This window comes from Crinia signifera, chromosome 8 (genome assembly GCF_055691185.1).
Source record: "Crinia signifera chromosome 8, ASM5569118v1, whole genome shotgun sequence".
Lineage (NCBI taxonomy): Eukaryota > Metazoa > Chordata > Amphibia > Anura > Myobatrachidae > Crinia > Crinia signifera.
In genome coordinates this window covers 72,127,317-72,152,432 of record NC_139224.1, presented here as the reverse complement: position 1 = coordinate 72,152,432, position 25,116 = coordinate 72,127,317, and the positions used below count along the sequence as shown (strand labels likewise).

Below are 25,116 nucleotides of genomic sequence, written 5' to 3'. Positions count from 1 at the left end.
AACATTACATGAAGCTCCTGCTGTGGGTTCACAATCAATGTGATATTAATGATTAACCCCTTCCTGACAGAGCTAGTTTTTGCGTTCCTGACAGAGCCATTTTTTTCAAATCTGACATGTCTCACTTAAGTGGGGATAACTTTTTTTTGCTTTTACTTATCCCAGTGATTTTGAGATTGTTTTTTCGTGACACATTGTACTTCAAATTAGTGGTAAATTTGGGTCGATACAGTCTGTGTTTTTTTGTGAAAAATACCAAAATGTCGTGAAAAAATGGAAAATTTAGCGATTTGCAAAATGTTAAATTTTCTGCTTGTGAGACAAATAATCATACCACTCAAAATAGTTAATAACTAACATAGACCATATGTCTACTTTATGTTGCCATCATTATTTCAACTTCCTTTTAATTTTTTTGGACACTAGGAGGCTTACAATATGAATAGCAAATTCTCAAATTTTCAAGAAAATTTCAAACACTGATTTTTTTAGGGACCAGTTCAGTTCTGATATGACTTTGAGGGACTTGTATGTGAGACACCCCCATAAATGATGCCATTTCAAAAACTGCACCCCTCACAGTATTCAAAACAGCATTTTGGAAGTTTGTTAACCCTTTAGGTGTTTCACAGGAATTAAAACAAAGTGTAGGTGAAATTTCAAAATTTCATTTTTTTTGCAGATTTGCAATTTTAATACATTTTTCTAAGGAACACAGTACATTTTACTAGAGAAATGTGACTAAAAATTGATTCCCCCAATTCTTTTGTTTTCAAAAATATCCTATATGTGGCCCTAGTGTGCACGTTGACCAAACCACAGGCTTCATAATAGAAGGAGCACCTACTTGATTTTGGAGCCTCCTTTTTATGAGATTATTTTTTAGGCACCATGTAGGTTTCTAGGCACCATAAGATGCTAAAATTTAGGAACCCCCCCACAAGTTACCCCATTTTGCAAACTACACCCCTCAGGGAATTCATCTAGGGGTATAGTGTACATTTCAAACCCCCAGGGGTTTCACCAATTGTGGTACAACTGGGCAGTGAAAATGAAAAATTACATTTTTTACACAAAAATGCAGTTCTGGCTCAAAATTTTTCATTTTCACAAGGAATGAAGGAGACAAAGCACCCCAAAATCTGTGCCCCAATTTCTCCCGAGTACCGCAATGCCTCACATGTGACCAAAAAATACCAGTTGGGTGCATGGCAGGACTCAGAAGGGAAGGAGTGATTTTTGGATTTTGCAGCTCAGATTCTGGTGGAATTTTGGTGGGTGCTATGTCGCATTAGCAAGACCCCCCAAGCACCAATACAGTGGAACCCCCCCACAAGTGACCCCATTTTGCAAACTACACCCCTCAGGGAATTCATCTAGGGGTATAGTGTACATTTCAAACCCCCAGGGGTTTCACCAATTTTGATACAAGTGGGCAGTGAAAATGAAAAATTACATTTTTTTACACAAAAATGCAGTTCTGGCTCAAAATTTTTCATTTTCACAAGGTATGAAGGAGAATAAGCACCCCAAAATCTGTGCCCCAATTTCTCCCGAGTACGGCAATGCCTCACATGTGAACAAACAATACCAGTTGGGTGCATGGCAGGACTCAGAAGGGAAGGAGTGATTTTTGGATTTTGCAGCACAGATTTTGGTGGAATGAATGGTGGGTGCTATGTTGCACCAATACAGTGGAACCCCCCCACAAGTCACCCCATTTTGCAAAGTACACCCCTCAGGGAATTCATCTAGGGGTATAGTGTACATTTCAAACCCCCAGGGGTTTCACCAATTTTGATACAAGTGGGCAGTGAAAATGAAAAATTACATTTTTTTACACAAAAATACAGTTCTGGCTCAAAATTTTTCATTTTCAGAAGGTATGAAGGAGAAAAAGCACCCCAAAATCTGTGCCCCAATTTCTCCCGAGTACGGCAATGCCTCACATGTGACCAAAAAATACCAGTTGGGTGCATGGCAGGACTCAGAAGGGAAGGAGTGATTTTTGGATTTTGCAGCTCAGATTCTGGTGGAATTTTGGTGGGTGCTATGTCGCATTAGCAAGACCCCCAAAGCACCAATACAGTGGAACCCCCCCACAAGTGACCCCATTTTGCAAACTACACCCCTCAGGGAATTCATCTAGGGGTATAGTGTACATTTCAAACCCCCAGGGGTTTCACCAATTTTGATACAAGTGGGCAGTGAACATGAAAAATTAAATTTTTTTACACAAAAATGCAGTTCTGGCTCAAAATTTTTCATTTTCAGAAGGTATGAAGGAGAAAAAGCACCCCAAAATCTGTGCCCCAATTTCTCCCGAGTACGGCAATGCCTCACATGTGACCAAAAAATACCAGTTGGGTGCATGGCAGGACTCAGAAGGGAAGGAGTGATTTTTGGATTTTGCAGCTCAGATTCTGGTGGAATTTTGGTGGGTGCTATGTCGCATTAGCAAGACCCCCAAAGCACCAATACAGTGGAACCCCCCCACAAGTGACCCCATTTTGCAAACTACACCCCTCAGGGAATTCATCTAGGGGTATAGTGTACATTTCAAACCCCCAGGGGTTTCACCAATTTTGATACAAGTGGGCAGTGAACATGAAAAATTACATTTTTTTACACAAAAATGCAGTTCTGGCTCAAAATTTTTCATTTTCAGAAGGTATGAAGGAGAAAAAGCACCCCAAAATCTGTGCCCCAATTTCTCCCGAGTACGGCAATGCCTCACATGTGACCAAAAAATACCAGTTGGGTGCATGGCAGGACTCAGAAGGGAAGGAGTGATTTTTGGATTTTGCAGCTCAGATTCTGGTGGAATTTTGGTGGGTGCTATGTCGCATTAGCAAGACCCCCAAAGCACCAATACAGTGGAACCCCCCCACAAGTGACCCCATTTTGCAAACTACACCCCTCAGGGAATTCATCTAGGGGTATAGTGTACATTTCAAACCCCCAGGGGTTTCACCAATTTTGATACAAGTGGGCAGTGAACATGAAAAATTACATTTTTTTACACAAAAATGCAGTTCTGGCTCAAAATTTTTCATTTTCAGAAGGTATGAAGGAGAAAAAGCACCCCAAAATCTGTGCCCCAATTTCTCCCGAGTACGGCAATGCCTCACATGTGACCAAAAAATACCAGTTGGGTGCATGGCAGGACTCAGAAGGGAAGGAGTGATTTTTGGATTTTGCAGCTCAGATTCTGGTGGAATTTTGGTGGGTGCTATGTCGCATTAGCAAGACCCCCAAAGCACCAATACAGTGGAACCCCCCCACAAGTGACCCCATTTTGCAAACTACACCCCTCAGGGAATTCATCTAGGGGTATAGTGTACATTTCAAACCCCCAGGGGTTTCACCAATTTTGATACAAGTGGGCAGTGAACATGAAAAATTACATTTTTTTACACAAAAATGCAGTTCTGGCTCAAAATTTTTCATTTTCAGAAGGTATGAAGGAGAAAAAGCACCCCAAAATCTGTGCCCCAATTTCTCCCGAGTACGGCAATGCCTCACATGTGAACAAAAAATACCAGTTGGGTGCATGGCAGGACTCAGAAGGGAAGGAGTGATTTTTGGATTTTGCAGCACAGATTTTGGTGGAATGAATGGTGGGTGCTATGTTGCACCAATACAGTGGAACCCCCCCACAAGTCACCCCATTTTGCGAAGTACACCCCTCAGGGAATTCATCTAGGGGTATAGTGTACATTTCAAACCCCCAGGGGTTTCACCAATTTTGATACAAGTGGGCAGTGAAAATGAAAAATTACATTTTTTTACACAAAAATGCAGTTCTGGCTCAAAATTTTTCATTTTCAGAAGGAATGAAGGAGACAAAGCACCCCAAAATCTGTGCCCCAATTTCTCCCGAGTACGGCAATGCCTCATGTGTGACCAAAAAGTGGCAGGACTCAGAAGGGAAGGAGTGATATTTGGAGTTTGCAGCACAAATTCTGGTGGAATGATGGTGGGTGCTATGTCGCATTAGCAAGACCCCCAAAGCACCAATACAGTGGAACCCCCCCACAAGTGACCCCATTTTGCAAACTACACCCCTCAGGGAATTCATCTAGGGGTATAGTGTACATTTCAAACCCCCAGGGGTTTCACCAATTTTGATACAAGTGGGCAGTGAACATGAAAAATTACATTTTTTTACACAAAAATGCAGTTCTGGCTCAAAATTTTTCATTTTCACAAGGAATGAAGGAGAAAAAGCACCCCAAAATCTGTGCCCCAATATCTCCCAAGTACGGCAATGCCTCACATGTGACCAAAAAATACCAGTTGGGTGCATGGCAGGACTCAGAAGGGAAGGAGTGATTTTTGGATTTTGCGGCTCAGATTCTGGTGGAATGAATGGTGGGTGCTATGTGGCATTAGCAAGACCCCCGAAGCACGGTGAAATTATGAACCTAATATTCCATAGATGTGTGGTATATTTTAAAACACTCCTTTATACATAGGCCGGGTTTGTCGGGGCAAGTGTCACACTGGAAAATAGTTTGCTTTCTTATTCCCTTTTTATAGCAAACTTTGCACCTTTTTTGTGTCCTGCCCTTTTTTCCAGTGGAGGGGATTTCATCAGGAAAATGCTGCCCTGGTACAATACGGGGGCCAGTACTAGAAGTACTGGGGCCCTCTGCCTGCTGGTTCCCAAATATTAGGCCCTTTATGACTTCCTCTTGAAAGTGCATAAATGTCCCCCTCTGGCCGGTAGAACGGAATAGCACGTAAGCGTTATACAGTGCCATCTGGATGATATACACGGCCACCTTCTTGTACCAGATTTTTGTTTTCCGCAGGGCACTGTACGGCTTCAGTACCTGATCTGAAAGATCCACTCCGCCCATGTACCTATTGTAATCCAGGATACAATTAGGTTTTGAGGTGTGGGTACTGGTACCTCGTACAGGGACGGAGGTGGTACTGTCTCCGTGAATTGTTGTCAGTATAAGGACATCCCTCTTGTCCTTATATTTGACCAACAACATATTTTCGTTGCATATTCCCCTGCTTTCACCCCTTCTCATTACTTGGGCAATGTGCGTTTTTGGGAGGCCTCTTTGGTTCTTGCGCACAGTACCGCAAGCTGCTGTACCTCTTGAACCAAGGGCCTTAAACAGGGGGATGCTAGTGTAAAAGTTATCCACATAGAGGTGATAACCTTTATCCAGGAAGGGGTGCACTAAATCCCAGACAATTTTCCCACTAACACCTACGAGGGAGGGGGGGCATTCTGGCGGTTCAATTCTTGAATCCTTCCCTTCATAAACCCTAAACCTGTGGGTGTACCCTGAGGTGCTTTCACACAGTTTATACATTTTTATGCCATACCTTGCCCTCTTACTGGGAAGGTACTGGCGGAATTTAACCCTTCCTTTAAAATGTATAAGGGACTCGTCGATACAAATACATTTTTCAGGGATGTACACCTCTTCAAATTTGGCACTGAAATGATCAATGACCGGCCTGACTTTGAATAGCCGGTCAAAGGTGGGATCATCTCTGGGTGGGCACTGTGCATTATCGGTGTAATGTATAAATTTAAGAATTGTCTCAAATCGAGTCCGGGGCATGGCCATACGGTAAAATGGAGTACTGTACAGAACATCTGTACTCCAATATTGCCTAATTTCTGGCTTTTTTACTATGCCCATATGAAACACCAGACCCCAAAACGTCATCATCTCTACTGCATCTACAGGGGTCCACCTAGCAAATGATGACGTGGGGTTTTGAGCAATAAACTGCTGGGCATATAAATTAGTTTGGTCCACCATTAAATTTATAAAATCATCAGAGAAAAATAATTTGAAAAAGTCAATTTCTCTGAGACCTGTGGAATCAAATTGGATTCCTGGCATGGCCAAAAACTCAGGAACCTGGGGCTCAAAATTGTCTGGTGGTGGGGTCCATACGAGATCAATTGTTGGGGGGGGGTCTCAGCTGCTCTACGGGGGCGTCTTTGAGGGGGTCCCTCATCACCAGAGGAGGAAGAGGAGCTTAAGACGAATCCTTCAAATTCCCCGCTTGCATCACTGGCTGTGTCAGAGTCAGAGGCAAGCATGGCATATGCCTCCTCCACTGAATACATTCTCCTGGATGACTGGGAGGACATTTGGGAGGACATTTGGGAGGACATTTGGGATGCCATTTTTATTTTTGTGTTACTGGTAGTGAAATGTTTCAACACGTGTATAGTGTAGGGGGGGGTACAAACTTTATTTCAACCTGGGGGGAATGTAGTGTGTAATGTGTATGTAGTGCAGAAAAAAAAAATACTTTATACCCAAAAAAAAAATTGAAGGGGTTAAAAAAAAAAATTGAAGGGGTTAAAAAAAAAAAAGGTCCTGCGCCAAAAATTGAGCACAGATGTTGGTCAGTAACGTCTGTCACTGAACAGCGCTCAAAGGCAACAGGAATTTGATCAAAAAAAAAAAAAAATAGATCAACCCTGTGCCGAAAAAGCTGATCAGTGATGTACGTCACTGATCAGCGCACAGTGGCCACAGGACACCCACAAAATCACAGTGTGTGTAAAAAAAAAATTAAAAAAAGACCACACAGCACCCACAAAAAAAAAAAAAAGGTGATCAGTGATGCGACACTGATTACCAGTGAGGGGCAGCAGGTGCACAACCTTTGGTGCAACTGGCAGCAACTGACAGGTATATATAAAAAAAAAAACCTCTGCGCCCCCAAAAAGTTGCTGATCACCTCAGATATGGTGATCAGCACAAAAGGCGGGGGTAGCAGACACAAAATATACACTCTCTATCACTCTCTGTCACTATCTCTCTCTATCTCTCACTATCTATCACTATCTATCACTATCTATCACACTGCAGCAGCAGCACTGACAGTTATATGTATAAAAAAAAACCTGCACCCCCAAAAAGGGGGGGTAGCAGACACAAAATATACACTCTCTATCACTCTCTGTCACTATCTCTCTCTATCTCTCTATCTCTCACTATCTATCACTATCTATCACTATGACACTGCAGCAGCAGCACTGACAGTTATATATATAAAAAAAAAAACCTGCACCCCCAAAAAGGGGGGGTAGCAGACACAAATCTCTCTATCTCTCACTATCTATCACTATCTCTCACTATCTATCACTATCTATCACTATGACACTGCAGCAGCAGCGACAGTTATTTATATATAAAAAACCCCTGCACCCCCAAAAAGGGGGGGTAGCAGACACAAAATATAGCTCTCTCTGTCACTATCTCTCTATCTCTCTCTATCTCTCTCTCTCTATCTCTCTATCACACTGCAGCAGCAGCAGGAAGTCTCAGGAAGTCAGATCCAGGAAGCGTCCAGCACGCTACAAGCAGTGATCAAGTGATCAGGTAAGGTATTTGCAAGGATCAGGTAAGTATTAGCAAGGATCAGGTCAGTATCACGGCAGATAGGCACGGTGACCGCTCTGCACGCTACTCCAGACCGGAATGGCGTCTGCAGCGCAGTCACCGTTAGTTTAAATGTCGCGTCTTGGCTGTGATTGGTCCGTGGGTCCCACGGACCAATCACAGCCTTGGGGGCAGGTGGGGTGAGGGTGGGGTGAGGTGTCATCGTCACCGATGACCCCCTCATGCCCCCTGACGCCCGGCGGTGATTGACACCTGTGTTACCGAGCGTCTGATTCGCTGGTAACACAGGAAAACGCTGTAATTGGCTGTTCACACTGAACAGCCAATCACAGCGATCGCCGACGGGGGGGCGACATCGCAGCCCCCCCTGGGCATGCAGGGACATGTCTGCTGTCAGGGACAGCAGACATCGTCCCTCTGTCACTGCGTCTCGAGACGCAGTGACAGTTTAAAGTCATGACGTACATTTATGCCATGTGTCGGGAAGTACATCCCGGCCATGACGTAAATGTACGTCAAATGTCGGGAAGGGGTTAACAAATGACAATTTAAAATGGTGATTTTTATGTTTTACAAATGCTTATTAAAATAGCATTCACATTGATTCACTTGTTTATAATTATCTAGAGCTTTTTGTTTTGTCTATGCTTTTTGGTAGTGGACTACTCCCCACTTTCAAACAACAGCTATTAACAAAACAACTAGACAAGCACCCGAGGTAGGTCCTGTAGGAAAACTATATTCTTTTTCTACTCACGTCAATTTAATCTCATACATTTTAATCAAAAAATAGATAAATACATAAATAAGAAAAAAAGAAAACCAACATTAGAAGATTCTCATGTGACCTGGTGTGCCAAAAGGGGCTGTTTGGTGTGACTGCAGCATTTTTGGCTATTGTTATAACAAAATAATATTAAAAGAAAAATATGCAATATATTTTTTATTTCAATGTCACTCCTGCTGCTAAAGAAAATCTAGAAGCCTATAATATTTCAGCTTTACCTGTCCATCCAACACTCCCAACAGAGCTTTCTCCATCCACTGCACTGGCTCCACAAAGAAAGAGGTGCACTTTGTAGAGTCTAACTGTTGTACCGGCATCAGTCTTTTATTAACAAAAGCTGCAGGTCCAGCTCCTAAGGCGTGATTTAAGATACTTCCTTCCCTGAACAGGGAACGCCTTTAAATAATAAGAGACAGATTGTTAAAGAAAATAAATAAATAAAAGGACAATTACAATGATTATTGCTACTTTGAGTTACAGCCTTTTTGGATGTTTTAATTAAAAAAAATTGACATTATAGGCCAGATTCAGAGTTGATCACTGATCTGCAAAATTCGCAGATCGAGTGATTACCGAATGACTGCACTTGTGTACAGAAATTGCCTACGGATTGCAAGTGGAATTTGGCCAGAGGTTGACTAACAGGAAGCCTGTGTTTGGGGATCGACAGATGCTGGTTTCAAGCAGTGTCTGAAAAAATGTAGGCATGCCCAAGAGTTAAGTGAGGTTCTATGATGTCAGCGCCAGCCTCAATCAGCCCGTCTCACTCGCAAATGACCAGCCTGCAAAACCCATTTGATAGTTCAGGAATTGCGAATGATATTAATTTCGCACTTCTCTTGTTTATTTAAATGGTAATCTAGTCAAAGTCGCAAACAGGGGGAATTGGAAAAAACACCAGCCAGTACCTTAGTATATATATATATCTCAAGTGTGGAGGTGCTCCCCATAGAGTGAAGATTATTAGTACTATTGGAGAGAAAACGAAAAGTACTCTTTTTTGGGGGTGCACAACTTTGTTAGTCTTAATTAAAACTTAACTTTTAATTCAGATACAAAAAAAGATAGACCTACACATAAACATCAACAAACATAAAAACATATACAGTGACAATCACAAAAAAAGACCACATCTTATTGGGAAAAAAAAACCCTTATTCTGGTAAGCAGTGATATTGTTTTAATTTCAAGCAATCTTGAGAAATATGTGAGAAATAAGGGCACAAATTATGCTCAAAAACTTAGTATTATAACAACGCACAGATTGGATGCAATCGCACAAGATTGGTGGTTACAATTATATGATCTGTATAAAAGGCCCCCTTATCTCTTGGTTAAAAAAAACATCTAGGGATATGTATTATTGTAGGGGTGTGCTACCACTGACAAATATAATGGATTTCAAGGAAAGGGAAAGAAAAGATTTGTCCTGGTGTGGTGCACCAACAAGAATTTTATTCATAAAACATAACTTTTAATTAATTAATTTATTAAAGCAGGAGAAAAATTGTTAAAAACACAGATAAACAGACAAAAAGACAAATTTGTGTTTTAAAACTTGACACGTGCGGACGTGCCATGTGTGCTTCACTTTATTATCAATAATTTCAGAAATGACACGCTCAGCTTAAGCTGTTACTCAAACTGGGAATTCATTGGATTTCTTTGGACAGACACTTTTTATTATGTAATATTCGCTAGTCAGGCAGATTTATAACATAGTGTCCTATAGTTCAAAGGCTGATTCGCATCAATTGTAGAGATTGTATGCAATGTGTCAATTTCCCAGATTGGTTACAATGCACTCAGCTCTGTGTATGATAACGGTCGTGAGTCCTATGAGTGGGTAATATAAAGGTACTTATAAACTTGCACCATTCAATAATTGCTGGAGGTATAAGTTATGTCTTCATAGACTATTGTGCGTGTGATCGCTGCTATTCTGACATAGATTTGTACATTGGGGAGCCTTGACAAAGCGGTTAGAGAAAGCACGTGCTCAGCAACTCAGCCGTGCGAGCGCAGCTAACAGTGTGCTCCGTAATCCTTGTATTTGTACAGTGACAGCGCTCCGACTTCAGCCCTTCTAAGGGCTGTGCCTGCTCTGACACTCAGCCTAAGCTGAATCATATATTATTTAAACTGTATGTACCTATGTGGGGTTATCAGCAGCAGTATACAGCGTGCTGTATACTACGCATTCCTGCTGTCTAATTTGTACCTGTGAGAGCCGTTTTGGCTCCAGACTTATCCAGGGCATTGCCAGCAATTTAATATTAACATTGGAGTGTCTATATTAACGGGGATTATATTTATATTGCCATTGTGGAGAAAGACACCAGCGGGGATTCTTAATCCTTTGAACCCGCTGTAGTAGATCATTTTAACCTCACACATACTGGCTCCCTAATGTACAAATCTATGTCAGTATAGCAGCGATCACACGCACAATAGTCTATGAAGACATAACTTATACCTCCAGCATTTATTGAATGGTGCAAGTTTATAAGTACCTTTATATTACCCACTCATAGGACTCACAACCTTTATCATACACAGAGCTGAGTGCATTGTAACCAATCTGGGAAATTGACACATTGCATACAATCTCTACAATTGTTGCCAATCAGCCTTTGAACTATAGGACACTATGTTATAAATCTGCCTGACTAGCGAATATTACATAATAAAAAGTGTCTGTCAAAAGGAATCCAATGAATTCCCAGTTTGAGTAACAGCTTAAGCTGAGCGTGTAATTTCTGAAATTATTGATAATAAAGTGAAGCACACATGGCACGTCCACACGTGTCAAGTTTTAAAACACACACATTTGTCTTTTTGACGGTTTATCTGTGTTTTTAACAATTTTTCGCCTGCTTTAATAAATTTATTAATTAAAAGTTATGTTTTATGAATAAAATTCTTGTTGGTGCACCACACCAGGACAAATCTTTTCTTTCCCTTTCCTTAGTATTATAACAAGTATCCACAGGTGGATTTTAGGTATTTCACCTTCAATTCGGATCAAATACATATAGTTATGTGGATACAAAGATTGTTATGCTCAGAATTTATCTTCTCCACTTCTTCTGAGCATAACAATCTCTGTATCCACATAACTATATGTATTTGATTCAAATTTAAGGTGAAATACCTAAAATCCACCTGTGCATACTTGTTATGACACTAAGTTTTTGAGCAAGCAGGGTAAAACCATTTAAACAGCTTTAGATCCCGCACTTAAAAACCTGGACTTGAGTACAGAATCAATGTTTTTTTTCCCATGAGCAATCAGATGTTCTGGATAGTCTCATGGACTGTACTTTGTAGCTCCATCACCTGCAGGGTTCAGTCCAATTGCTGGGACTTGGGCATGGTATTCAATGTGAACAAACACCCCTTGTGTGTGCATATCATGTCGTTTTTTTTTTTTTTATTACACATAAGTGGTTCCCAAACTTTTTTGCATCATGGCACCTTATAGTATCAGAATGTTTCTCACAGCAGCCCTAGGCAAAAAAATTCTTATTGAGCAATTCAGAAAAAAAATATTAAAGTAAATTGTCATCCTTAGGGTTAGTTATGTAGTCAGGTTAGTTAAGTGACAGGATTTGCTTCTGTTCGTCCACATATTTTATGATGGGAAGCCAGAAGCACTAGGTTTGCCTCTTACACTGAACAATTGAATTCATTCTGGACCACTTATCCAAAGCACCTTTTCAAGTGTCCCAAGGCACCCCAGGGTGCCACAGCACACGGGTTGGGAACCACTAATATACAGTATGATATCATTGCAATAGCTTTCATTGTAAATGGGAGGAATTAATTTACCTGCGGTACATTGCAGCAGGGTTGTAATTCAATTAGTCCCAGGGTTGTAATGTAATTAATGCCAATGGCCAGCATAATCAGTAATTTTTTTACAATTTTTTCACAGCTGCAACAAAAAATTCCAACCTGCATTTTCTGCACCGGAAAAGAACATCTTTAGTATGACCTAAGGAACCAGGGTCCAAAGCAAAGACTTCACGCGGTAAATTCCTTAATTCTGAAAGAGTAAGAGAATCATTATTATTTAGTTAGCACTTTATATCCCTTCTGGTCGTCCTGATGAAGGGAATGCTCTCCGAAACTGTTGATTGTCATGACCTGTTTTTTACATTGACAGTTGACGTAATACCACGTATTTTACAAAAAAATTCTGGAGCGTGCTGCCTCGTGATTGCTTTTCAGTGATCCACCGCTAAAATAAATAATAAAAATATCTCTATATATATATATATATCTATCTATATATCTCTATATATATATATATATCTCTATCTATCTATCTATCTATATATACATACATACATACAGCGCGTGTGGAGGCACTCCAATAACCAGACACTGACACAGGTCAATTGCGTAACGTTTCGAGGTTTATTACCTCTTCATCAGACAACAAATAACAGAAAGTATACAGTTTTTATACTCACGGCACCATCAGCATGAAAGGTGTCCGGCGCGGGAGCGACACCCGGTGACTTCCGCTTCCGCCAATCATCTGCGTCGTCTCATGTCCCTCAGCAGAGAGCGTGGTTGCGTCACGGCAGTCGGGCGGCTCCGTTGCCATAGCACCCTGTACACAAAATACAAAAAAACTTTATTACATACAAAAGCGGACAATCTGTGTAAAACAGTAGACAAAGTTAAAAAATACTTTAAAAACGCAGAACTCCACTCACCGCTGGACCACATGGAGCAGGATGTACAGCAAAAAATCCCACACTATAGGCATAATAATAAGGATGCAACCTAATAAATACGCCAGTCAGTGGCTCATACTATCGCATGATAGCTCTAAGCATTAAAGAACAAAAAAGAGCTAAATGACAAAGAAAGCTAAATGACAAAAAATCTCAAAAAGCAAAAAGGGAGCTAAGAGGGGGTAGTAATAATAAATTACAGAAAACAGCGAAGGCCTAGCTGTTCATTAAGGCCAAGAGGGGCCAATGTACCCAACCGGTGTATCCACATTGTTTCACACCGGAGGAGTTTCAAAGACCTATCCCCTCTTCTAATTGAAGGTGGTGGTACATGGTCAATTAAAATATATCTAAGAGATGCCACACTGTGTCCGGCTTGTAAGAAGTGCCGGGCCACCGGTTGGTCACTCGACCTGGTTTCAAGTGCAATTTTAATAGCATGATGGTGGTTAGCCATTCTTTCTTTAAGGGTACGATTCGTCTTCCCTACATAGCTATAACCACAGGGGCAGGTCAAAAGATATATAACAAATTTTGTTGTGCAGGTCAAGTTGTGTTTAATAAAGTACTTCTTCCCAGATAAAGGATGACAAAATGAGTCAGAGGCTGTCATGGATCTGCAGGTGATGCAGCCCAGACATCTAAAACAGCCATTACGTCTGGCTAGGAAACCATCTCTTATCAGTTGGTTACTTGACATTCCAGTGATGTCTGTGCGAACCACCCAATCAGATACATTCTTACCCCGTTGATAGCAGGACATAAGCCTGCTATCTGCAAGACCAATATTGGGGTCAGATTTAATAATAGGCCACCATTTTTTAGCAACGATGTTAATTTGTTGACTCTGGTCATTGTAATGGTTAACCCAAGGAAGATAATTAGATTGGGTCTTTTTAGATTGATTTTTAAGCAGGTTACTGCGCTGTTCGCTCATGGCCTTGTCTTTGGCCGCCAATACTGAGCTTTTATCATAGCCTCTGGAAAGAAATTTGTCAACCATGATCTGCATTTGCCGTTCAGCATCGGCATCACTGCTGCACACCCGTCTTACCCTTAAAAATTGGGAGTAAGGCAGCCCATATTTCAAGGGCTTGGGATGGAAACTGTTGGCGTGCAAAATGGTGTTTCTATCCGTCTCCTTAGTAAAGAGATCGGTCGAAACCCCAAACCGCCATCATCTACCTGCAGCTGTCGGGCTGTGCGATGGGGTCCAATGAGGCCCCATCGTACGCCAACGCCTATATGCTGCAGGCGGAACGTGAGATCTTTTTAGATGTTCCTGGTGTGCAAGATAACATCATTGCGTACGCCAGGTTCATCGACGATTTATTCATGATGTGGTCGGGGTCAGCTGCAGATCTGGAGAAACACTTGACCACCCATAATTTGTCCAGTTCGCCCATTAAATTCACTTATAGCATACACCAGGAAACTGTCCATTTTTTGGATGTCAAGGTTACATTGGGCGTCAATGGGGTTTCGACCGATCTCTAACCCCGATGTTGCTCGATGTATCTTGTTGTATACAAGGTACATTGACGACATCTTTATGCTCTGCACTGGAGGTAAAGATGCGTTTGTGGCACTCATGGAAACCATCAATGCTCAGGACTTCCCCATAAAATTGACATATACTTGTGATTCGACCAAAGCTAATTTCTTAGATGTGGCAGTTACGCTGTGTGAGGGTAGGTTTGACACTGAGGTCTACTCCAAGAGTACTGACCGCAATACCTTACTTCGGGCCACGAGTCACCACCCCCCTGCTCTTAAGAAGGGGCTCCCACTGTCTAAAATGGTGAGGGCCGCCCGTATCACCAGCCAGTTCAACAAAATCCCTGAGGCATTGGATAAAGTGGTCCTTAAGTTCAGTGACAGAGGCTACGATGTCACTCTACTGAACCAACACAAGAGTAAAGTTAGCGGAATGTCCAGAGAGTAGCTTATAGTATCGTCCCACAAGACGTCCACAAACAGGATACCGTTTGTGTCCAACTTTTCTGTTTCTAGCCCAGTGGTCAGTAGAGCTGTCAAAGCCCTATGGCCCATAGTGGGCACTGACAAAGATCTTACCATGCTGTCCCAGTCCAAGCCATTGTTGTCATACCGACGGGGTAGAAATTTAAGGGACCATCTTATACATGCTGATGTTACAGAAGTTAAGCGTCCGATGGCCAATGTATATGTAAAGCCTCCAGGCTGCTATAAATGTACCAATTGCATTACATGTTCATTTATGATTGCATGTAAATCCTTTCCCCATCCTCATTGTGATAGTAATTACGATATTAGGCACGTCCTCACGTGTAACACTACCTTCGTGGTGTACATTGTGACCTGCCCCTGTGGCTTACTGTATGTGGACCAGACCTCTCGTAAGTTTAAGGAGAGGATGGCTGCCCTCAGGTCCGCCATCAGTCTTACCCTACGTGGCAAGGAGGTGGACCAACCTGTGCCTCGTCATTTTAAGGCAGCAGGCCATGTACTTGAAGATTTAAATTATTTCATGATTGACCATGTCCCCCTATCATTGCGGAGGGGGGACTGGGTTAAATCATTACTCATACGGGAGTCCCAGTGGATTTTGCGTCTAGGCACCACCAGACCGGGTGGTCTGAACGATAAAATAACCTGGAACTTTCTCAGCTAATATGCTCCAATTGAGGTTAAGTCTGGCATTATTCCTTATGTATATATGTTTTTTTTTATTCCTGTTTTTGTGTATGTAATGTTTATGTATTTATCTTTTTGTTTTTTGTAGTAGATTGCTGCTGGATCTTTGGCTGGCTCCACTGTATGGGTGACGCTGCTGGAGCCTGACGGATGAAATGCAGTCTTTGGAACGCAGAGCGAACCAGGTGAGACGCAAGCTAGGCGGTAACCATGGTTTCACGATGTCCGTGACCGAAAGTGCGGCATCTGACGGCTTCCGGCGCGACGGAGACAGCGTGCAGGGATGCCGGGACCCGGTAAGTAATGGGGTATATCTAGGGGGGTATGTGTATGTGTCAAACTGCTGTAGGTATCTGACGAAGGGGCTGCGGTCCCGAAAACGGCTGTTACTACCGTTAATACAGTGATGTTGCATCTATACGAAGTCTCCTGAGTGCTCTTTTCGTTTGGAGTATACATGTGCAGTATCTGTGGCACCGGGAGCAGCTGTCTACATTAGTGCCGGCACAAGTGGATTGCTATAGCTATATATATATATATATATATATATATATATATATATATATATATATATATATATATATCACACATACATATATATATATACACACATACATATATATACATATACACACATACATATATATACATATACACACACACATATATATACATATACACACACAGATGAAGCTAGCTTCATCTTTGCAGGGGCTGGCGATACTTCCCTCGCCGCCCAACCCCCCCTAATCCTGCCTGTCTCCCTGAAGCGGAGATGGGCAGGGACCTGCAGTGCCGCCGTCGAGAAACTGGGGCGCGCGTGCATGTGAGGCGCACGCGCGTCCCAGTTCAGTGTAGCCCCTGTCCGCCGGCGCTCGCCAGAGGAGAGGGTCTGGCGAGCCCTGGCCAAGGATGACAGGGGCTACATCTGTACATACTAGTAACCCCGCTTGAAGCAAATGCTTCCAAAGCTAGTCTTCTACCTTGTGATTGCCTTTTTTTTGTGAATGCGAGAGGAGAGAAAGATTTAGTTTCACTCGCTGCCAACAGATGTCAATGTTTTGGATGATATATTAGAGAGATAGAGTGAGTGCATAAAAACTGGAGTTGCGCTAGTCCATATGTGAACTCTGAAATTTTGTAGTGCTGTGCTGCTTTTTCACCGGTGAGGCTGCGACAGGAGGTCGACTGTGCAGGCCTCCCGCATTAAGTTATTATAGAGGACAGTGGTTGCCTGGGAGATGGACAGATGTCGCTAACAGAAGCAGATGCTGGTCAGCTCCTCTGCCCAACAGAAGACAAACCAGATCAGAGTGACAAAGGTCAGATGGCACCCTCTGAACCACTGCACAGCCCTGACACTGACCTTCTTGCCACAGTTGCAGATATGGCAGCGCCAAATCCGCTCCCTGACATTGAGCCTCATAGGGTGCCGATTGGGGCAGGTCTGGGTGTCAGGCAGGAATTTGTGGCTCTGCAGAAATGCCACAGACTCCTCCTCAGTCTGGGGCAGGTTGAAGAGTGTCAGCTTTTCAGCAGCCATGACTGAAATATGTCTGTCGATCACAGAATCTAACAGCTGACTGACTACGCTAACTGGATACCGCTAAATCTACCAGCTGACTGACTTCGCCGCGAGTACAAGACACTGTTCCTGACAGGGATGCTACTTCTGACTACGATGACAAATCTAGAACTAGATGCGGTTTCCGACAGGGTCGCTAGTTCTGACTACGATGACTACGCTAGTTGCGGGAACACTACGCCGATTTTGACAGGGACGCTTACGGTGACTACGTGCTGACTACGCTACTTCTGACTGACTACGCTGGTCGCGCGGAACACACTACGCTGCTTCTGACTGACTATGCTGGTCGCAGATACACAAAGCCTATCCTGAAAGGGACGCTAACAAGTACCTTTTTTTAAAAGAAAATCTGAAAACATTTATTCTCCCCCCCCCCCCCGCTTTGAAAAAAATGGTACTTGTTTAGTTCCACGGCGGCCGATATATCCGATTTTTACCTGTTCATAACCCCACTATCCACTACGCATGGAGTTGATTTTATATAATGTGGCGAGCGCAGTAATCCGCGTCCCCTCGCCACACTATATCAAATCAACTCCATGCGTAGTGGATAGTGGGGTCATGAACAGGTAAAAAATAGCATCGGATCGGTCGATATATCGGCCCGCCGTGAAACTAAACAAGTACCAAAAAATTTATTAAACAAAGCCAAAAAATATTTTTTACGTTATAGCTGTTGGGATAAGGTGGTTATTTATGGATTTATTTTATTTGCATTTTTATATGTATTCTTTTGTATGTTTCTCTATTATTTCAGGTATCCTTGTTTTTTCTATTTTGATATTAAGTATTGTATTTATATATACAGTAAATGAGTAGCTCCAGCTGCTATACACACACCTTCAGCCTCTAGTATGTAGTAGCAGTGTGCCTGTTACTTAGCAGCAGTTGTTTACAATATCGCAGCTCTACTTCCAGTCCCGGGGAGGGACTGTGATGTGTACATCCGGTCTGTGGCACGCAGGGTGAGCTGGTATCATTTCCTAGACAGATACTTCCGCCCACCTGCTACATGGTGCTCGCCTGATAAAAGGTAACATAAGATTGACATGAGGAGTCCTTTAGCTGAGTTAGCCTCAACTAGATGTGGTAACTCTGGTATTAATACAGGGTTTATATGTCGATCTTACGTTAGATGTGTATAATGGCTTGGATGACCCTATTCTAATTAGTTTCATTGCTTCCTGTGTTTGGCTGATTAGTGTTGGTATATTAGCTGGGTGATATTCCATGTTAACCATTCTGCTTCTAGGTTTAATGGTCTCTGAATAAGCTGCAATGTCCTGATGACAATCCTATTTGGATTAAAACACCATCGACATCTACCTATCATGGTACTATCCGCTAATTATTTGCCTGCTGTCACCTGTGAATAAACTCATGTTCTTTGCAACTTAATGATTTGGTGAGTGCCCAGTTAGACTATTCTCTGGCTATTTGTATTCTTTCAGCTTAGATGAAACCTAGGTTTCTGTGGCAAAATGGCTGACATGTTTGACCTGCATGGATCCAGGCTGGGGGAGAGAGCAAATTCTGTCTTCCTGATAAGCCAGCTCTTATCTACAGGCCCTAAAGTCGGGGATAAAAGCAATGCTCCATGTGCCGATGACATGACCAGACCAGAGGTTATAAATCTTGATAAGGGGGATATGTCCAGATCAAATCACACTTGGGGGTCGATCCTATTAGGTGCACATTTTACGGCGGACTGAATTCACTTAAATGGCTGCAAGCAATTTTTAGCGAATTCGGCCTAGCGAAGCCTGCGAGATCGGCTTAATTCGGGTGCAGTTTTCATCATTTAAACGGCACCCCAAAACCCTTCGGCGCTAATAGGATCGACCCCTTGGTAGAAGGTAAAATAATTCCACATGTTCAGATGACTAAGCCACTAAACTTTCTGGCTCATCATAAACCTGTTCATGGGTGACCAGGTATAGATCTAATTACAGGCGTCGCTCTCTTTTATTATTAACAGTTTCTTATATAGGGCATACATATTCCGCTGCGCTTTACAGAGTATAGTTGAACATTCACATCAGTCCCTGCCCCAGTGGAGCTTACAATCTATGTTCCCTACCACACGTACATGTACACAGACATTCTAGAGTTAATTTTGTTGGGAGCCAATAAGCCTACCAGTATATTTTTGGCTTGTGGGAGGAAACCAGAGTACCCAGAGGAAACCCACGCAAGTACGGGGAGAATATACAAACTCCACACAGTTAGAGCCATGGTGGGAATTGAACCCATGACGACCTCAGCGATGTAAGGCAGTAATGCTAACCATTACACCATCCTCTTTGAAGAAGATTTGTGTTCTCTGGGCTAACCCCCTCCCTTGTCTGCTGCCAGGCACCTACAGTATGTAAAGATGGTGGTTGTGCAATTTCTGACTGTCCAGAAGGGAGATGGATAAAAATCCCAAGGATGGGGGCTGCTGCAGTGGAGGGCTTTATCAGTCCCTTTTACTGGGACTGAGTGTGCATTTCTTAGGGAACTCCGCTAAGTGTTGGACATAACCATATTGCGGATTCTGTGAAATTCCCCCACAACAGAACTACCTGAGATTATTTGAGTAGTTCATTTTGTTTGAAACTGTGCCATAATCTGAATTCTAAATAAATAAATAAAGCACTGAAGTATTCTTTGAATTAGATATAAAATTCTAGTTCTGACTTTGTATTTCTTACGACCCAAGGTCCAGGGTTGCTCAGCTTACAGATTCTTCAAAATACTAATAATTGTGTATGAAAGTAAGGGACGAAGTTCTCAAATTGGCATATTTGCAGAATTGTCCGGCAGCGCCATGACATATACATTATACATATACATAGCCTTCATCCACTTGCATGTAAATAAACTGGCACCGCAGTAATTCAGCAAAAAACATTTAATAAACATCAAATCCGCTTACTTGTACTGTGAAATAGCATAGCAGCATATAAACACAAATATACGCCCTTCAGGTAAAACCAAACATGTATATTTTATGGCATTTGGGTCACTCCCCAGATAACCCTTGAAGGATGTTTAAGGGTAGTATTCACAAGGCATAAAGCAGTTTATATAGGGGAAATCCCTATAATCTGACCTAGCATCTGGTGGAATCTTCTCGCCGCACCCACCATGCCCACCTCATTGTGGCTCCGCACACCAAAGGAGTCAAGAGTCACACACCCACAATTGAGGATGAAAGCAAGCACGGTGGAGTGCAGCGGAAATGACGACACCAGTGACCACAAACCAACAAAAAACAAACCACAGTAGCCATAGCGTCCATTGTGGCCAGTGCACTAATGGCATAATCCAATATATTTGTAACCCTCAACAAGGATCTTCCCTTTATTGAGACACAAACAACTGCCATTTTACACTGAGGTCGAGCGGTTTCGATTTCATCAACAGCTACGACTGAAATATTTTTTTTCTTGAGGCAAACTGGTGAGAAGGACTCTTCTCCTGTCTCACCCTTTAAGATTACCTCTAATGCACCCTCCTCGAGGGCTTCTATCAAGACCTTCATAAAATAGGTAAAACGTGATGTTCTTTCTTCTTTTAGGAAACCACGAAAGAGGAGAATGAGGCTAATTTGTCCCTGCATAAAAAACTCTGGTATAGTCATTCGCCCCGCCATTAAAGGCAAAGGCATCATTTTGGTCAATAAAGAGGATTATATAGGTGAGGTTTTGAGGCAGCTGACAGACACAGATTGTTATAAGAAGTTGACCTTTAATTTCACAAAGAATTATAGAAGGGAGAAAGATGCTATTCCAGCAATGGGTAGAATAATAATTGGCTGGCTGATCAGACTATGACAATTTTGACTCAAGAATGTCTGTGTATACCTTTAATTTATATGTTGCTCAAGAGTCATAAATCCCTGAACTCCCCCTCCAGGAGTTCTCTATCATTACCTCAGTGGGTTCATTAAGTCAGCCAATTTCTCAATACGTAGACTACTTTCTTCAACCTGCAAAGCAGTCCATATTTTTTGAAAGATACAATAAACTGGTCAAGTTTGGTCATCTATTAATAAATAAATTGGTCAAATTTGGTCATCCACCTGTAGGTAGTTTGCTAGTGACCCTTGACGTTACCAGCTTATATACCAATATTTAACATGAAGGCGGCTTACAAGCTGTCCTACAGACAATCAGTTCCAGTCCACCTACTGAATTTCTTAGGTTATTGATGGAATTAATTGAATACCCACATTGCATGGTGGGGGGTAGGGCCACAAAGATGCAAACACGTTGACCACACTCCACACTGGTGAACCACCGGCCAACCCACCCCCATCCTGCCCTGTCAGTGGCTCCGCCCACCCCTGCCTCACTGAACTGGCTGCCCTCCTGCGGGAATGTCCCCGAAAACCGGGACATTCCAGCATAAAAATCGGGACTGTTGAGAGGTATGGTCATAGGATGAGGTGCAATAAATTTCACACATTCCCTCAACACTAAGGGGGTTATTCTAGTTCACTCTTTCTGACAAAATCCTTCTTAGATGGCCAAAACCATGTGCACTGCAGGTGGGGGTAGATGTAAAATGTGCAGAGAGAATTAGATTTGAGTGAGTTATTTTGTTTCTGTGCAGGGAAAATACTGGTTGCTTTATTTTTACACTGCAATATAGATCTCACTTTGAAGTAAAACCCCACCCAAATCTAATTCTCTATGCACATGTTACATCTGCCCCACCTGCAGTGCACATAGTTTTGTCCATCTAAGAAGGATTTTGTCAGAAAGAGTGAACTAGAATAACCCCTTCATTAACATTTGCGATGTTTAATACAGAACAATACAACATCATTGGTCCAGTGCTACATTAGGTTGCTAATGGGTACAAATTCAAAAAAGTCAAGCACTAAAAAGTTTGGTACTTATGAGTTATCCGGGCGCCCGATTTCTAAATCGGGTCGGATCGGGCACATCGCATCGCATCGCATGCGACCATCGGATGCGATGCGATGCGATGCCCCGATTTTTCCATAGGAATCAATGTTAAAATGGACTGAGTCCATTTTAACATGGAATTCAATGGGAAAAAGGGGTCCTTTTCATACCCCTACTATCCAAGTGGGCATGGAGTTGGATATAAACCTGTGGCGAGCGTAGCGAGCCACCGAGCCCGAAGTGTGGCGAGCCCCGCGAGGGGACATAGAATACCGTCCGCTCGCCACGCTTCGGGCTCGGTGGCTCGCTACGCTCGCCACAGGTTTATATCCAACTCCATGCCCACTTGGATAGTAGGGGTATGAAGAGGACCCCTTTTTCCCATTGAATTCCATGTTAAAATGGACTCAGTCCATTTTAACATTGATTCCTATGGAAAAATCGGGTCATCGCATCCGATGGTCGCATGCGATGCGATGCAATGCGATATCGCATCGCATCTGATTGTATGCCTTAACTTAAGGCATACAATCAAAAAATCGGGCGCCCAGATAACTCATAAGTACCAAAAGTTTAATTAGTCTTGATTTAGACACAATTTCATTCTTATTTATAATTCTGCACACATTATATCTTGCTCTTATATTATTATTTATGAACAGTTTCTTATATAGCGCATACATATTCCACAGCTCTTTACACAGTATAGTTGAACATTCACATCAGTCCCTGCCCCAGTGGGGCTTACAATCTATATTCTCTACCACATGTACACGCACACACAGACATTCTAGGGTTAATTTTGTTGGGAGCCAATTAACCTATCTGTATATTTTTGGATTGTGGAAGGAAACCGGAGTACCCGGAGTAAACCCACGCAAGCACGGGGAGAATATACAAACTCCGCACAGTTAGAGCCATGGTGGGTATCGTACCCATGACCTCTGCGCTGTGAGGCAGGAATGCTAACCATTACACCATCTGTGCTGCCCCTATATATCAGGTCATGGCATTTAAAGTTCTGCACATCAATAAAAAAATTATAAAAAACAGCCAACACGGACCATAAAAACTGAAATGTTACCAGGGTATTTTTCTGTCATTTTCTGAAGGCGATATTGTTTGTAGTTCGCACTGCTCATATCCACCTCACAACCCATTGCTTCAAACAGTGCTAGCTGGTGTTCAAACTCTTCATTGATTCTACAAGAAGCACAACATTTGGATTGTGAGTCATGAAACTGCAGTGCATGTAATATAGATTATTTTTAATATTCTATGCAAGTCTAGAAAGTATCTGAAAATATATATTTTCTATTAGCAGACACAGTAATTCTCATCTTATGTTTGTAAAAAGATGTACGTTTAATTTATATAGCCACTTTCTCCAACAGGACTCAAGGCGCTTTACAGACATTAATAAACAATGCACATACAACAGAGGATATAGATAGTACAGTCACAGACAAAAGAAACCCTTGAGCACACAGTAAGCATAATGCAGGATTGGTGCATTGTGGATAATAACTTCCATGGGTTGCGTACTCCACCCCAGGGCTGGACACAGAAATCTTGGGGCCCGGTACACTGATATATCTGGGGCCCCCCCATAAGAACATGCGCTTCAGCAGAACATTTTTAGTATACTGTATATTAAATGTGTTTTTCTATTGTTACAAAAGAAACCTAATTCATAATCACTAATACTAATGCTTTGATGTACAGATCTGTAAATTCTCGCTCTGTGAATGACTTCCAAGGTGCCAACACACACTACTTAAAAAAAATTACAGGCCTTCTGGTATGTCCCATCAGGTCCGTCCTTTGTAATGCCAGATCTATAAAAAACAAGACTGCTACAATTGCTGACCTTATCGAATCGTCAGATATAGCCTGTATTACTGAGACTTGGCTGGATGAAAATGCAGCACCTATCCTGGAACCTGCAGTTCCAACAAACTACTCTGTTATTCACAACCCCAGACTGGACCGCAGGGGAGGCGGGGTGGCCATCTGCTTTAAAAAATAACTAAAATTTAAGGTCTGCCCAATGGAAATGACTCACTCATTTGAGTGCATTGTTGCCCGGAGTTCTGCACAATTAGGTTTCAGAGTACTTCTCATCTATCACCCCCCTGGAGATGGAAAGACATTTCTACAAGAGTTTGCAGATATTGTTGCTGGGCTAGTTCTGGAGCACCAAAGATGGCTCATTCTCGGGGATTTCAATGCATGGGTCGATGATGAGCTCTCACGCCTTGGCCAAGATCTCATGTGCACAATGAATGCTCTCGGGCTCACTCAAGTCATCCCCTCTGCTACACATAAAAGTGGCCACACTCTTGATCTTGTCTTCCAGATTGGACTAGAAGTATCTGACCTAAAGATAAACCCAGTCACATGGTCAGACCACCACTCAATATGGTTCTCAGTCGCAACCCCTCAAAATAGATCTGTGCCCATGGAATTGACCAAATATCGCCCAAGGAGGGCTATGACTCCTCAGGCCATGGCAGCTAACTTGAACCTCTCAGCAGTGATGGGGACCTGTAAAGATCCATGTTCCCTAGTCCATTTTTATAACAGGGCTGTGACAGAGGCACTGGATACTATAGCCCCATTGCGTATTCGACCCTGCAAACCACACCATCAAGCTCCCTGGTTTGACAACAGTATTCGTGATCTCAAGAAAAGGGGTCGTATACTTGAAATATATGTATGATGTATGCTGCGGGATGGGGGGGGACGACATGTACATCTATGGAAATAAGTTCAGATAATGACAAACCGTTATCATATTAGCTTTATTCTTGGCAAATAGTTTGCAATAAGTTAATAACAGGTTTTAAATGTGCAACATATCGTAGCCACCCTCCAATCTCCTCTTGCCTGCTTGGCAACACAAGGGGACAATAATAAAAGTATCGACAATTAGCAGCTGCAGAAAGAGAATCTTCCTACAACCCGGGCTAAGAGAAGCTGTGCCTTCCCTTCTCTCCTCTAGCTACAGATGGCTTCACTA

At 42.4% G+C, this 25,116-nt stretch overlaps 1 protein-coding gene across 2 annotated transcripts in view; it reads right to left on the bottom strand.

Moving 5' to 3' along the window:
• The window catches only part of DUSP12 (dual specificity phosphatase 12), a 116,443-nt gene that overhangs the window by 34,036 nt on the left and 57,291 nt on the right, over positions 1–25,116 (bottom strand). For both annotated transcript variants that reach the window (XM_083156667.1, XM_083156668.1), the window contains exons 4-6: positions 23,179–23,297; positions 12,142–12,232; positions 8,403–8,580 (exon numbers count right to left, since the gene is read on the bottom strand). In XM_083156667.1, coding sequence (XP_083012793.1) covers positions 8,403–8,580; positions 12,142–12,232; positions 23,179–23,297 — 388 coding nt within the window. The remainder of the gene's footprint in view (positions 1–8,402; positions 8,581–12,141; positions 12,233–23,178; positions 23,298–25,116) is intronic.